The 14,056-nt window shown below is 44.0% G+C and overlaps 1 protein-coding gene across 4 annotated transcripts in view; it reads right to left on the reverse strand.

Moving 5' to 3' along the window:
- Positions 1-3,238: 3,238 nt before the first annotated feature.
- kmt2ba (lysine (K)-specific methyltransferase 2Ba) overlaps positions 3,239-14,056 on the reverse strand; it is a 34,628-nt gene continuing 23,810 nt past the window's right edge. For all 4 annotated transcript variants that reach the window (XM_058405304.1, XM_058405302.1, XM_058405303.1 and 1 more), the window contains exons 21-37: positions 13,483-13,610; positions 13,248-13,327; positions 13,029-13,163; positions 12,764-12,922; positions 12,279-12,390; positions 12,008-12,086; positions 11,717-11,877; positions 10,535-10,684; positions 7,923-10,437; positions 7,718-7,837; positions 7,516-7,634; positions 7,303-7,437; positions 6,929-7,181; positions 6,091-6,198; positions 5,905-5,988; positions 5,658-5,787; positions 3,239-5,231 (exon numbers count right to left, since the gene is read on the reverse strand). In XM_058405304.1, coding sequence (XP_058261287.1) covers positions 4,956-5,231; positions 5,658-5,787; positions 5,905-5,988; positions 6,091-6,198; positions 6,929-7,181; positions 7,303-7,437; positions 7,516-7,634; positions 7,718-7,837; positions 7,923-10,437; positions 10,535-10,684; positions 11,717-11,877; positions 12,008-12,086; positions 12,279-12,390; positions 12,764-12,922; positions 13,029-13,163; positions 13,248-13,327; positions 13,483-13,610 — 4,744 coding nt within the window. In that variant the 3' untranslated portion in view covers positions 3,239-4,955. The remainder of the gene's footprint in view (positions 5,232-5,657; positions 5,788-5,904; positions 5,989-6,090; positions 6,199-6,928; positions 7,182-7,302; positions 7,438-7,515; positions 7,635-7,717; positions 7,838-7,922; positions 10,438-10,534; positions 10,685-11,716; positions 11,878-12,007; positions 12,087-12,278; positions 12,391-12,763; positions 12,923-13,028; positions 13,164-13,247; positions 13,328-13,482; positions 13,611-14,056) is intronic.

Raw genomic sequence — 14,056 nt, forward strand, 5'->3', positions numbered from 1 at the left:
CATGGGGAGTGATAAAAGGCCAGTCCAACAGAAGAGCTAGTAGAAGAGCTGGAAGAAGTGGAAGTGGTATCTCAGTGGTTAAGTTATTGGGTTATTGATTGAAAGGTTGTGAGTTCAAATCCCAGGACCACCTCCTGGACCAAAGCCCTTAACCTTCAACTGCTTAGTTGTATAAATGTAAGATGCTCTGGATAAGGGTGTCTGCTAAGTGCTAAAAAAGTTAATGCTGGATATGTTTCAATTTATTTGTGTAGTGTGTTTAACAATGAACATTGTCTCAAAGCAGCTTTACAGAAGAATAGAAACATAGAAAAAATGTTTAAAGTTAATATTTTATCCCTATTTTATCCCTAATGAGGCGACGGTGGTGAGGAAAAACTCCCTGAGATGATCTGAGGAAGAAACCTTGAGAGGAACCAGGCTCAGAAGGGAACCTCATCCTCATTTGGGTGACACTGGACACTAAATAATGTAAATGTTGATAATGTGCTTTCTACAACAGCAACCAAGAGCTCTTGAGGAACTAACAGGTAAGTGTAGTTTCTGAGGTCATTATAGACTTAGCACTTATCCTGATGCAATGGCAGTTCAGAGACGGTGTGTCTCCAAGTGGCTCTATCCTCAGCAGACCCTGGGTCACAGGGGGTCCATGCAGATCTATTCCCAGCAGCAGTGAGAACAATGAAGCGACGAGACTCCAACCAGGGGTAGAGCGTGTAGATGGATGAGGCAGATCCGGAAAGAAGAAGTGGTCCTACTGGGAACTCAGAACACTGGGAGCTCTGGAGTGGGACGTATATGATACATATACAGAAAGGTGTCAGAACATCCAGTGCAGTATGGTTTTCAGGGTGTGGAACTGTGTAGCCCATGCAGATCCCCATCCCCACCACTGAAAGCACCTACAATGGGCATGTGAGCATCAGACCTGCCCCATGGGGCAATGGAAGTTGTTCAACTGTCCAACAGGGGCAGCTTGGCAGTGCTAGGGCTTGAACCCCAATCAAGAACTCAGAGTCTTAACCACTTGAGCCGTCACTGCCCCATATCATATAGTGTTAAAAATCAGAGGTGCTAGTGATAGCAGGTCATGTGATTTGTGATTGTGCAATTTCATGGAGCCATGGTCGGTCATTTTGTGTCCGAATCCATCACTGATGTGACGATTTGTCCGGTTTATCAGACTTAAATCTGATTTTTATATAAACACATAACCTAGAGGTTGTTGTTGATCTTTCGGCTGCTCCCTACGTGTGAGAGGGGTCTTTAAATACCCCTTTGGATCCACCAACTGGTCCGCACAACAATTTGGCACAAGTTTTATGTCAGATGCCCTTCCTGACGCAACCCTCCCATTTTTAACCGGGCTTGGGACCGGCTGGGGCTCAGGTTTGGGCACTGGCTGGGAATCAAGCCCGGGCCTTCCACATGGTAGGTGAGAAACCTTCCACTGAGCCACCAGTGCCCTATCATTACATAGAGGTTAGCTTACCAAATTCCAACGTTACATTCCCATGTTGTTTTTTTTTTCTCTGCATCAACGAAATCAGCAAATTGAATCTCCTTAAAGACTATAACACTTTGATATCTCATTCATGATGTTTTCGCAGGTTTGCATGTTCCCTGATCATCCTATACGGCTTGATGTGTAGAGCTTTCCTGCATATTTTTTGAGAAGATTCCAAGATTTAAACTGGATCTGGTAGTGTGGAAAGGGCGTGGTCCTGAGGGAAACATCATCGCTCCTTACCAAATATTAACTTTAATCACCAGCATCCAGCTGTGAGCACTCCACTGAGAGACCTAGGGTATCATCTGTCCAGAACATGACACATTGGATGATAAGAGCATCAGGAAGCATGGATCTGGGGAGGAGGTTCACTCACATCTGCATTCCAGGAACACCCTCTCGAACCAGCTGTTTGCTATTACCTAATTACTGACTGTCTACTGCACATGTGTTCTTCATCCAACCTGATTATCATGACTACAGCTCATGACGCAGTTACTAACGTTATAAAGTCTTCTCTAGTCCTTTCTGAGCTGTGGGTTTTTCCTTCTGTTAGTGATTTCACAGCTCGTGTATTTGGGTTTTTGGTCCTTACCTTAACCTGCTTTAACCTTCACTTATACATGTGTGTGTGTGAGAGAGAGAGACCTATATAATCAGATCTATATGTATCTCATCAGTATAAAAACTCTCATAGGTGTTCAGGTGGACTGAGTGATTAAGAGGTCCATAGCATGTGATGTACATCATTTTTGGCACTGTGATCCCGGGAAAACAAAATTCCCATCAGGATAGAGATATCTCATCACAGCATGAAGAAAATCAGGCAGAATAACGTCGTTCTAATACACAGTTTGGCTCTAAGGCAGAGGTCTTCAGTCTTATCCGCGGAGGGTCAGTAGTGCTGCAGGCTTCCATTCCAATCAAGCAGGAGAGCCACACCTGATTCAGCTCGTCAAATCAGTCCATCTCGGTCTCTAATCAGCTATCAAGTATGCCTCCTGTTTGGCTGGAATGAAAGCCTGCGGACAAACTGGATGATTCAACTGAAGACAGATGTTCGAAGAGAAAAAATGGATCTAAACCTTGGCACGATGCTGACACAGACCATGGCATCATCTGTTACCGAGTGTGTATATTCTGAGAAAGTCAAATACGATGACCGGTGTATAAAAATGCATGACTAGAAGAAAATTAAATCATCAGCCTAATAATTCAATTCAATTTGTATTTGCGTAGAGCTTTTTAACAGGGCAAATTGTCCCAACAGAAGCTCGACAGAAATCTAAAAATGTATAATAGAATGTACAAAGTTTAAAATTTACATTTTATTATGAGGAAGAAACCTTGAGAGGAACCAGGCTCAGAAGGGAACCTCATCCTCATGTGGGTGACACCAGAGAGTGTGATGAGAAATCATTACAGAAGTGCTTTGAAGTCTCTGGTTCACTTGGTATACAGGACTTAAAGGATACTTTTGATAGGTACTGACCACTGCAGACCGGGAACACCCCACAAGAGCTGCAGTTTTGGAGATTCTCTGATCTAGCCAAAACAATTTAGCCCTTTTGGTCAAACTCGCTCAAATCCTTACGCTTGTCCATTTTTCCTGCTTCTAACATCAACTTTGAGGACAACATGTTGACTTGCTGGCTAATATATCCCACCCACTAACAGGTGCCATGATGGGGAGATCAGTCTTATTCACTTCACCTCAAATAAGGTAAATATTTTTTGTTTAAAGAGGTTCTTTATTACATTTAGAACATTATAAATAAAAAAAGTGCATAAAAAACATTTCCGATGTTTGTACAACTATATACACAAAAAAAACTGCCATTGTGCCAAACAACATGGAAGCAGTTCCTCAAGCTAAATGAATGACGTCATCTTTACTCTTCATGTCTGGGAAGAAGGGAAAAAAAACAACCACATTCTGTACACAAATACAAGAATCCTGATGAAAGCAAACAAACAAACAAAAAATAATGTTAATAACCTGCAGTCACATTGCATACATTTAAATGCCAGTGTAGAACATGGTAGCGAAGGATTACGCTACTGTTCATGATGTTTCACACTAGCCATCACTGGTCATAGCCACTGAGGTAGTAGACTTTTAGAAGTCCCTGGTATTAATTACAGAAGAGAGAACTCTGTTAAAGGAATCACTCATAGCTAGAAGGACGGTTCTCTCTGTAGGACCTCTTTAAAAAGTACAACAGCTGTATGCTCTCATGTAGTTAAGTCTGCTGTGATTGTGCTGGTTACAGCTGGAAGATTTCACAGCTTTATGCTAGAAATGTTTCGAACGTCCAGGGGTTAAAGTCTCCAAAAGCACAATGAAAAAATATATAAAAACTAGATATTTAGTTAAAAATTTAAAAGAACATTTCCAGTGCAGACCACTGAACACCTTCCGTGTTTATATACACACCCCGTTTTGAACTGTAAGGAAAAACGGGGGTAAAAAAAAAATCAACTGTACAGGGATGTGACAGTAGGAAGCTGCAGAGAGTCATACGACTTGAGCTGGCTCTAGATCTCAGACAGTTCGAGCACAGAAATGATGAGGGAATCTGGGATGATGTAAGCTTGTGTGTATATATATATATATATATATATATATATATATATATATATATATATAAAAAACAAAAATGGCAGGGAAAATTAGCTTCATTAGCTTGTTCAGTGAGAAGGAGTTCGAATAATCCAGCTTCTCTCTGATAAAATACAGGGCCACAATGATAAGGTGCGTATGGTGGATTTCTCCAGGTACGGAGAGCTTCAGTATCAGTAGCAAGAACATGTTTAATAGATAAAATACTGCTTTGTTTTACTCTAAAGCCCTGGGGTATGGAGGTCCAGCGTGACGGCTGGGTGTGCGCTCATGAACGGGACTTCAGGCATTTCCACAAGCTACTGATTTTTTAAAAAGTCTGGTCTGGATTTTTCTCCCAGTATAAATGAAATATGGCCCGAGAGGTACGAAAGGGAGTTTAGATGCAAGAAAGGAAACTGAAAACCACCTTCATATTACGTAAATGTCCATCAGTCTAGCTAGCTCACCCTGACACTCAATAAAGGAAAAGAGTGAATGCTAGCACTAAGCCAGGTATCTTTTCTCATGCCAGGTTACGGCGCAGCTGAACACACATTTAGGAAAGCATTAAATGCCCTTTTCAATATACAAGAGTTGCTCTGATTGACAGGGGACATACTAATGCTCCTATTCACATCCACGGCCATTTCTGACATGTGCGGCACGGTCGCGTTCCTGGGATCCAGATCGAAGATTTTCTACCTTGACTAGAAATGGGAACAGATTTCTAAAACACTGATAATCTACTACAATTTTTCTCGCCTTCCTCCATCAGCTTATTTCTTCCCTCTGGCCTACGGAGTTGTTCCGGATCCCCCTCGTTCGGAGAAGTCGATACTCCTAGTTGAGAAAGCGTCTACATCGTCTAGCACCGCAGTTACAGTGCAGCTTGTTGCTGGCATCTTCGATGGGGAATTTGTAGTCATAGGTGAGCTCTTCCCCGCGGTAGATCTTCCTCAGTGCAAAAATGACAATGTGCTTCTGGCCTTCCACGTTAATGACCCTCGAGTAACAGTTGGGCTCGCAGGAGTGGTTGATGAAACGTGCCGCGTTGCCGTGCATGGTGGCATCTACGACATCGAAGTCATCGATGCGGAACATGTAGCAGCCAATACCCTAGAGAGAGATGAACATTAATGCTACATTCAGATACAGCAAGTTAAAGCAACTGGAGACCATTCATTTTCAACGAGAGCTGGAGCACTGGTGATGTGGGCGTGTCCAGGGGCGTGTCAAAGTCAAGAAAAATTTGACTTTATGCTAATAAGGAGCGACACGATGCAGCGACTACCAATAGGACTGGAGACATTAGAGTGACGTGATGCATGAATTTTATACACAAACTCCAAATCTCCCTCCAAGAATACTAATTATGGAACGCTCGTCGCACCACCCGCTGATAAACACTATTACTACGGCAACCAGTAGTAGGACCGCCTACTGACGACTTCATATTACAGTGACTGCTGACTTGTATGTGTAAACGTAGCTTACTTGGACACTGGACACTGTAATGCCTCTCTTTCTCTCTCTCTCTCATACCTTACTGCTGTAATAGTTCTCCCGCTTGTCAGTCAGGACTGAACGGATGACATTTCCAGCGTACTCGATCACCATCTCTCCAGCTTCTATGTTGCGTTTGCAGAAAAGACCACGCCCATGAATGGCAGATCTACCAAAATAAATAAATTTTTTTAAAAAAAGGAAGCCATATGAACACACACACAGCTTTCTTGTTCTTTCATGTACTCAAGAAACATCATAGCATTTGAACATGTGTCTGCCTTACCTATAAACCCCAACAGCTTCTTTAGATGTTTTCTCCAGATGTCTGAACCTCATGGCCATCGGCAACTCTGTGCTGGTGGCACGTCTTAAAAATATATATATATCTAAATTATCTTCACAAACATTAAAGGCATTGACAAGGTCAGATAACACAATATAAAAAAAAACTGCAGGGCTACAAACTGACCTGCTGCATTTGAGCTTGACGTCATCCTCGTCTTCATCACATGGCCTGCTCTCAGGAAGCTGGCGATGTTGGGAGGCCAAGAAGTTAAACATGTCGAATGTGTTTTTCCTGCAGGAAAGAGGAACATGCACTCGTTGTTACTGACACGATTAAACCTGACGAGAGAACCACAAACACCGAAACCTAGTCAGAGCTCAATTTAAGGCATGAGAGAAGAAGGAGCAGCGAACAGGCTTCAGTCTCTATTACTGACCACTGCAGACCAGGAACACCAAACAAGAGCTGCAGTTTTGGAGATGCTCTGATCCAGTGGTCTTGCCATCACAATTTGGCCCTTCATCAAACTTACTCAAATCCTTACACTTGACCATTTTTCCTTCTTCTAACATCAACTTTGAGGACAAAATGTTGACTTGCTGCCTAATATATCCCACCCACTAACAGGTGCCATGATGAGGAGATCATCAGTCTTATTCACTTCACCGGTCACTGCTCACGTTATACCTGATCGATGTATATATACACAGCGGCTGGAAAATGAAAATTTGCTTTAATTTCATTAAAAGTTCGCTAGCCGAAGGTGGACAAAGTAGCTTATATGTGAGTAATTTCACGTTGAAAGATGGTGATCAGGTGCTGGTCTCATTAACTTGCTCCTCAACAGAATGGAAGTGAAAATTTCTCACCCTAAAACAGATGTGCTGGAGTTCCCCTAGTTATAAAAATAATTTTCTTGCTAATGTGTATATATAGATATATATGCTGTAGGTATAATCAGTCACACCAGAACATTCACAGCCACACCCTAAAATGGCTCAGACTACAGGATTATTTATACCTCGTATAGACTTCGGCTCGAGCGCAGCCACTAGGGTTTATCGGTAGCTCTTCTTCAGCTTTTTCTTGCTGGTGGAAACGGAAGCGGTGGTTGTAGCACTGTGATGCCCCCTGCAGCTGCTCCAGCAGGAACAGCACGGCATCATGAATGACTCCCAGCACCCAGGAACCATTTATTCTCCCCTGGGGCATGTGCTCAAGCCTGTAGCCCGTCCGTGCCTCTTGGACACTATCCACCAATGCCTTCCAAGCCACTAAAGCAGATGAGAAAAGAAAAATGGCGATACAAATACTCTTCTAATGTAAATGCACTTCTTTAACCATCGGTCAGTCCGGAAATCGCATGCTTGTGGAACCGCAAAATAAGTCTCTTACCCTCTATGCTGTCTGCCTCCACGCTGAAGCCGTCATCACTAGTGATTTTGAACATCAGGTGAGGTTTGTCCTGACTGGAACACGCATCCCGGTCGTTCTTAAATGGCGATGAAGGATCCTCGTCTGAACTCCATCCTGAGATGAATTTATTCATTATTCAGGAACACTCAACAATACAATGAAATACAATACAACGTCCAGCTTGAACAATACCTGAACAGGGGGTCCAGTCAGACAGGTCACTGTTTCGGGAGCTGACCCATACTTGATTTTTGTCTTGGTTGCCTTCGCTATCCTGCACTTCACTGGGTTCGCTTTCCTTTGGAATAATTCTATCAAAAGGAAACAGACTGAAAGTGAGTCTAGAGAAACGACCTGTAGTGCCTGTAGAAGTGTGTAGAAATGAATAGCGCACCTTTTGATTTCAGATTCTTTGGCTTCGTTACTCTTTGGCTCACAAAGATTTTCAGATTCCGACTGATTCAAATGCAGCACCTCCTTGATGGTCGGGGCTTTAATGCGGACGCCGATTGATCTGCAAATCGAGGAAGGATGTTATACAAGTTGTATGGCTTCAGCACAAATGGACATGTTTACTTCTTGCTAACGGTCTTACTAACCTGTTTAGCTCATCCTGAGAGCTGAGAACTGCTGCTGGCTCCACAGAGGTGGACTTGCACTGTTTTAAAGCAGTTCGTTCTGATACCGACGACACCCTCTTGACCCTGACTTGAGGCCTCGAATGGGACAGAATGTTGGGCGTAGTTTGGCATTGCAACCCTGGAACCTGTTTAACTACATCAGGAGACTCGGGAGACTGTGACTTCTTAAGACATGGGTGGACCTGGAATTTGGATGGACTCAGCACACAAGGGTTTGCCATGTCCCTGTGGCTTGCCATTGCTCTCTCGATTATTGCCTGTGCATCTTCCCCTTGGATCCTGTGTAACACTGCTGTACTTGGCACAGATACGTTCTTGAGCTTCACGCCACCGGCTCCGCTCACAGGTTTACTTCCGCTGTTTGCTTGCGCTGCTGACGAGTTCTGAGGTAGTCTCCTGATCAAAATTTTAGTGGTAGGCGCTGCGCCGTTGGTGTATGATACCACACGTGTAGCTGGACTTTGGTTGGGGCTTGCTTGTGTCATCGGGGTCATCACGATTCGGGGAACAGTTCTATTAACCAGGTTATGACTGTGGATGATTTTAGCAATCTGGCTAATTTGGCTGTAAGAAGGTGAATTAGCACTAGCAGTCTGATAACTATTAGTCTGTGGGTTTTTTACTAATATTTGACCAGAGCGGTTGACGAGCAAAACTTGTGGGCTAGCCAGCGTACTGGTCACATTTGTTTTAGTAGTGGTTGGAAGGCGGATGGCGAGAGGTCTGCTCTTTGTTGTATCCTTGAGCTGAGAGTCCAGACCGTTTATTATAACTGGTGAGGAAGTGAGAACATGGTTCCTTTGGGGAAAAACTGAGAGAGTAGGTGAAACATTGCTAATAGGTAAAGACAGTGGCAATGACGAGACAGCAGGTACAGTCATGTTGACTATTCTGTGTTGTGTAAGAGGCTGGGGGATAATATAACGTCTATATGGGGCAGGACCAGATGTGATAATCCTCACTTTTCCAACATTGCTCAAAGAAGGTATAGAGACGATCTGCTCTGGTCCTTTCTCGTTGCTGCCCGATGCTGAGGAGTCACACGTGTTCACCGAGCTTCCATCTTGAGCAGAGGTTAAATCGTCACTAGCCGGATCCAGCACCACCTCGTTCAAGTGATCCAGAGGCTCGCCGTCCATCAGAATGTCCTCGTGTCCGGCAAGATGATCACTGCTTGTGTCGAAGATGGTAGGAGACGACACCACATCCTGAACATCTGCCTCGGGTTTTAGCTGCACCATTAAATCCTTCATACCTTCTTGTGGTGTGGATTCCTCAGCGATGGATTCCACAATCGCGTCATCATTCTTTTGTAAGAACTCCGATCCCGGAAATTTCTCCAACATATTTGCCTCCTCTCCCACATGTAAGGATTCTGTCAGGAAGGACTCGGTTTCGCTGGTGAAATTTATCCTGCTTCCGGAGGATTTCCCCACAGAAGTGGTTCCCTTCGACGTATCCTGACTATCATAACTATTCCCTACTTCCTGAGTGTTGTCCTCTCCACTGGCTTCACCTGCCTCACTTTCCGAATTGTTGTCTGCTCCGTCCAGCTGAGAGATCGACTGCGAGGTAGGAAGGAGCATTAACCCTGTCTGTGCAGAATCCTTAGCAGAATCACGGACTACTACTGTGCGAGAGAAATTGAAGTAATGATCCGAGTCTTCGTTAGTGGAGTCTTGCTCCATTAGCTCTTCGGCAGCTGAAAGACTAGAAAAATCTTTTAACCTGGAGATGAATCTACTGGCACCTGCGCTTGAAACTTGATTTTCATCGACCAAGCCATTTCCTTCGATTAATAACCCCTGTCCCTGCTCTGCTGCATCTGCTCCACTGCCATGTTGGCCAAAGTGCAAGGCCACATTCTCATTCAGCAAGGCCTCATCGAATTCAAGCTTTTCGTTCAACATCGAGGCAACGGCGACATCCGTGTCGGCATCAAACTGTGACGAGAGCAACTCTTGGTCTGAGGAGAGTGGCACCGGATCACCGTCGTTCATAACTGCAATCATGGAGATGGCCTCCTCTGGCATTCCAGCAGCATCTTCAGGCTCTAAAGAGGCAGAGAAATCTTGAGGTACTTCTGCAGACTCTTGTGGTGCTACCTTTAAATGCTGCTGAATCTTCGGAGAGTGACATGGTGACAAGACGAAAGTCGAAGGGGGGCTCGCGACCGCACCTTGCCGAGGGGAGTACGCCGAAGTAGCACCAGAAGGGGAGGAAGGAGGGCGGCCCCTGCGGCGAGGTGACGCAGAGCTAGCAGGGTTTTCGTGAGCTCCAAGTGGAGAGACTGGCGAGCTAAACGGGAGCGATCTGGGGTGAAGACCAGCACCTGAGCACATTTTCATCGGCCCAGAGGGGGACGTACGAGGTGGTGAGGCATTTCGGCTGCGTAAGGAAATCCTTCTTGACCGGCGTGTCTCGTCAAGGTCACTGATGGTCAGGATGTGATGGGAAGCGGAAACTGCAGTCCCTAGAGATGGGGAGAAATGTTCAACATATTTATATATAAATGTACACACCTGCAATAAAACATTTTATCATACTGATAGTTTGTAAAGAAAACACACCTGGTGAGGGTAATGGTCTGAATGTCCCACCGGCTGGTCTTCTGTTGTGAGGATGGCCAGGAGTTTTAGATCCTATTCCTGAGTCCAGTTTGGAGTTGGGAGATGGGGTGCTGGGGGTGAGCTTCATTTCAAGACCGGTGTCTACAGAGTCTATATGAAAGAAAAAAATGTATCTGGTAAAAATCGATTAAGGTTTTCAGCCATTTAAGTCATGGCCATAGTATAAAGAAGATAGATTTGAAGAATTTTAAGAAGTTCATATCATCAAACATCTTTATTACTTCTATTAAGTTTCAGGTCAGATTCATGCAGAGATCACAAGCACCATTTAGTAGAACTGAACCAAGTCTAATCAGGCATAACATTATGACCACCTGTCTAATATTGTGTTGGTCCCCCTTTGGCAGCCAAAACAGCCCTGACCCCTCGGGGCATGGACTCCACTAGATCCCTGAAGGTGTGCTGTGGTATCTGGCACCAAGATGTTAGCAGCAGATCCTTTAAGTCCTGTAAGTTGTGAGGTGGGGCCTCCATGGGCTTAAAGGATACTTACAGGACTTAAAGGGTACTTTTGATAGATACTGACCACTGCAGAACAGCAACACCTGACAAGAGCTGCAGTTTTGGAGATGCTCTGATCCAGTGGTCTAGCCATCGCACTCAAACTCGCTCAAATCCTTACGCGTGTCCATTTTTCCTGCTTCTAACACATCAACTTTGAGGACAAAATGTTGACTCGCTGCCTAATATATCCCACCCACTAACAGGTGCCATGATGAGGAGATCATCAGTCTGATTCACTTCACCAGGCACTGTTCATAATGTTATACCTGACCGGTGTACATCAAACATATTCTACACGACTGACCAGAAGAAAAAAAATGGAATTCATTTCCTATTTAGGAGTACCAAAACGAGAAGTCCCTTTTGAAGAAATGAAGATCATTTTTCATTGTTTTGATTCAGGCAATTCTACTGCAATTATGCCCTTATACATTAACGCTAATCTTTATCATGCATGACAATTTAATTCAGTCTTAATTACATCATGCTTTTAAGAGCAGACACTGGCACAAAGCAGGCTAATAGAAATGTAGATATAAAATTTTAATGCACATTTATCCCTTAAAATGGTGTGAGAGAGAGAGAGAGAGAGACTTTAGAGCGAAGCAATAAACTCACCTTCATATTGTTTAGGGCTGTGTGCAATAGTGCAGTTCTCTCCCTGGTTCTGTGCTAGATATGGCGTTTTCCTTGGTGATGACGGGTGTACATCGCTCACGCTAAAGGTGTATCTGCATGGCTTACGTGGGTCGAATGTGCTCCAGTACCAGCGAGTGCACCTAAAAACGATGACCATCAATGACCTTCTGATAAATACTGCTCGGTCTCAAGATATTTATAGCAGGCAGGTTTTGCAGCAGTCTGGAGATTTATTAGACAAAGTTATAAATGTGAAAATATATTACTTACTGGTAACCCACAGGATACAACTTTCCTGCGTTTTCAGATAAATCTGTCAGCACACCTAATTTGCGTATCTGTAAAGAGCCTATAGGGAAGAATTACAAAATAATGTTATAATATGTGCAGGTCGCTCGGAAAAATACCACCTGATGGACGGAAGCTGCTACTGATAAAGGTTTACTACTGTCCAAGAGACTAATGTATTAAGATGAGGAGAAGGGGCCGTATTAGCTTCTTGGTTTCTTAGTGAGATTAAAATCCTATTGTTTATACATACCAATCATTACATTAATGGATTCCGGTTCCAAGCCTGTTAGAAACTTTCTTCGAAGGTTAATGCCTTCAAAATCGACATAGACACGTCTGAGAACCTCAAATCCGTTCATCACCTGCGGAAGAAGGAACGGTATTTTAATACACAGAAGTGTAAAGTACGGTGGCTGGGAAGTGCAAAACAAAATAACGAATCGATAAAACAATTCAGACAAAGCGGAAAAGGTAGGTATAGTTTGCAAATGGAATTCTTCTCTCTGATTGGACGAGACATCTGTCACTCAGGATATAGAAGCAGTAGGAAATCATGTCTCATGATGACCCATGACCCATGTCTCGTCCAATCAGAGGAAAAAATTCCATTCGCAAACTATACCTAGCTTTTCCGGTTTGTCTGAATTGTCCGTGTGTTATTGTGTTTTGCGCTTCTTAGCCACCGTATTAAAAAAATGTAGGAAATGAATGAACTTATTTTGCTCGACACTAAACCTTGTTGCTGACGAGGTCACGGTGTTTGTAACAGTAGACCTTCTTATCGCTCTGAAAGACGCAATGGCTGGCACGAGCACACATGAAGTGGTAATTACTCTGACAGGAAGAGAGACAGCAGCCCACTGTCGCCCCCGCCTGGCCACACCGCTCACAACGCTGCAAAGAAACCAGATGCATTAAAGGGATGCTTCTGGTTCTGAATGCAAGCCAATAAAATGGAAAAAAAAAAAACAGATAAAGTTAGAGATAAATCTGTACTCACCATGAAACGTCCTCTGGCTACAGCACTGTGCACATGCAGCAGTGCACCCCTGACTTCTTGCACCTCCGCTGACCAGATGCAGCAGTTTACATGAGCCCACTCGTTTTGGCCCAGGTACAGCAACCTGCCTGCGTCCTATAAACATCCACATATTATTAGACAGCTGCATATAGAAGGTATACACAATAATATTTAACAATAACTATATGATAAACGTACGGTGGGTTTGGCGTCACCCTGCTGCTGACACAGAGAACAGTGTCGTTCATCCGCTCCACATCGGCTCACGTTCTGAGGATCTGTAATGCAATGAGACACAAATATAAAAACATTAGGAGAAAATTCAGAGAGGTCTTTAATGTAAACAAGCAGGAGTCACACCGGATAGCCCTTATTTTCAGCTGTGAAGAAAATCTCTAGTTACAAAGGATCTTTGTAAAAATCAAGCTTTCACCTTTTCCGTGTGCTTTTAAGGGAAGGTTTTCCTGGTTCTCGTTCGTCATGGCGTGATTGTGCTCCTCCAACCACTGAGCATAACTGTGCTCATCAGACGGTGGGATTATCGCCTCTGGGAGCATACCACTGTGAAACAAAAGAACCATGATATAAAAACACTGATCTCCTCATCATGGCACCTGTTAGTGGGTGGGATATATTAGGCAGCAAGTCAACATTTTGTCCTCAATGTTGATGTGTTAGAAGCAGGAAAAACGGACAAGCGGATTTGAGCGAGTTTGACCAAAAGGGCCGAATTGTGATGGCTAGACCACTGGATCAGAGCATCTCCAAAACCGCAGCTCTTGTGGGGTGTTCCCGGTCTGCAGTGGTCAGTATCTATCAAAAGTATACTTTAAGTCCTGTTAAGGTGGCCCGTGGAGGCCCCACCTCACAACTTACACGACTTGAAGGATCTGATGCTAACATCTTGGTGCCAGATACCACAGCACACATTCAGAGATCTAGTGGAGTCCATGCCTCAACAGAGCAGGGCTGTTTTGGCTGCAAGATACAGGTGGTCATAATGTTAT

The sequence above is a fragment of the Hemibagrus wyckioides genome, linkage group LG12 (genome assembly GCF_019097595.1).
Source record: "Hemibagrus wyckioides isolate EC202008001 linkage group LG12, SWU_Hwy_1.0, whole genome shotgun sequence".
NCBI lineage: Eukaryota > Metazoa > Chordata > Actinopteri > Siluriformes > Bagridae > Hemibagrus > Hemibagrus wyckioides.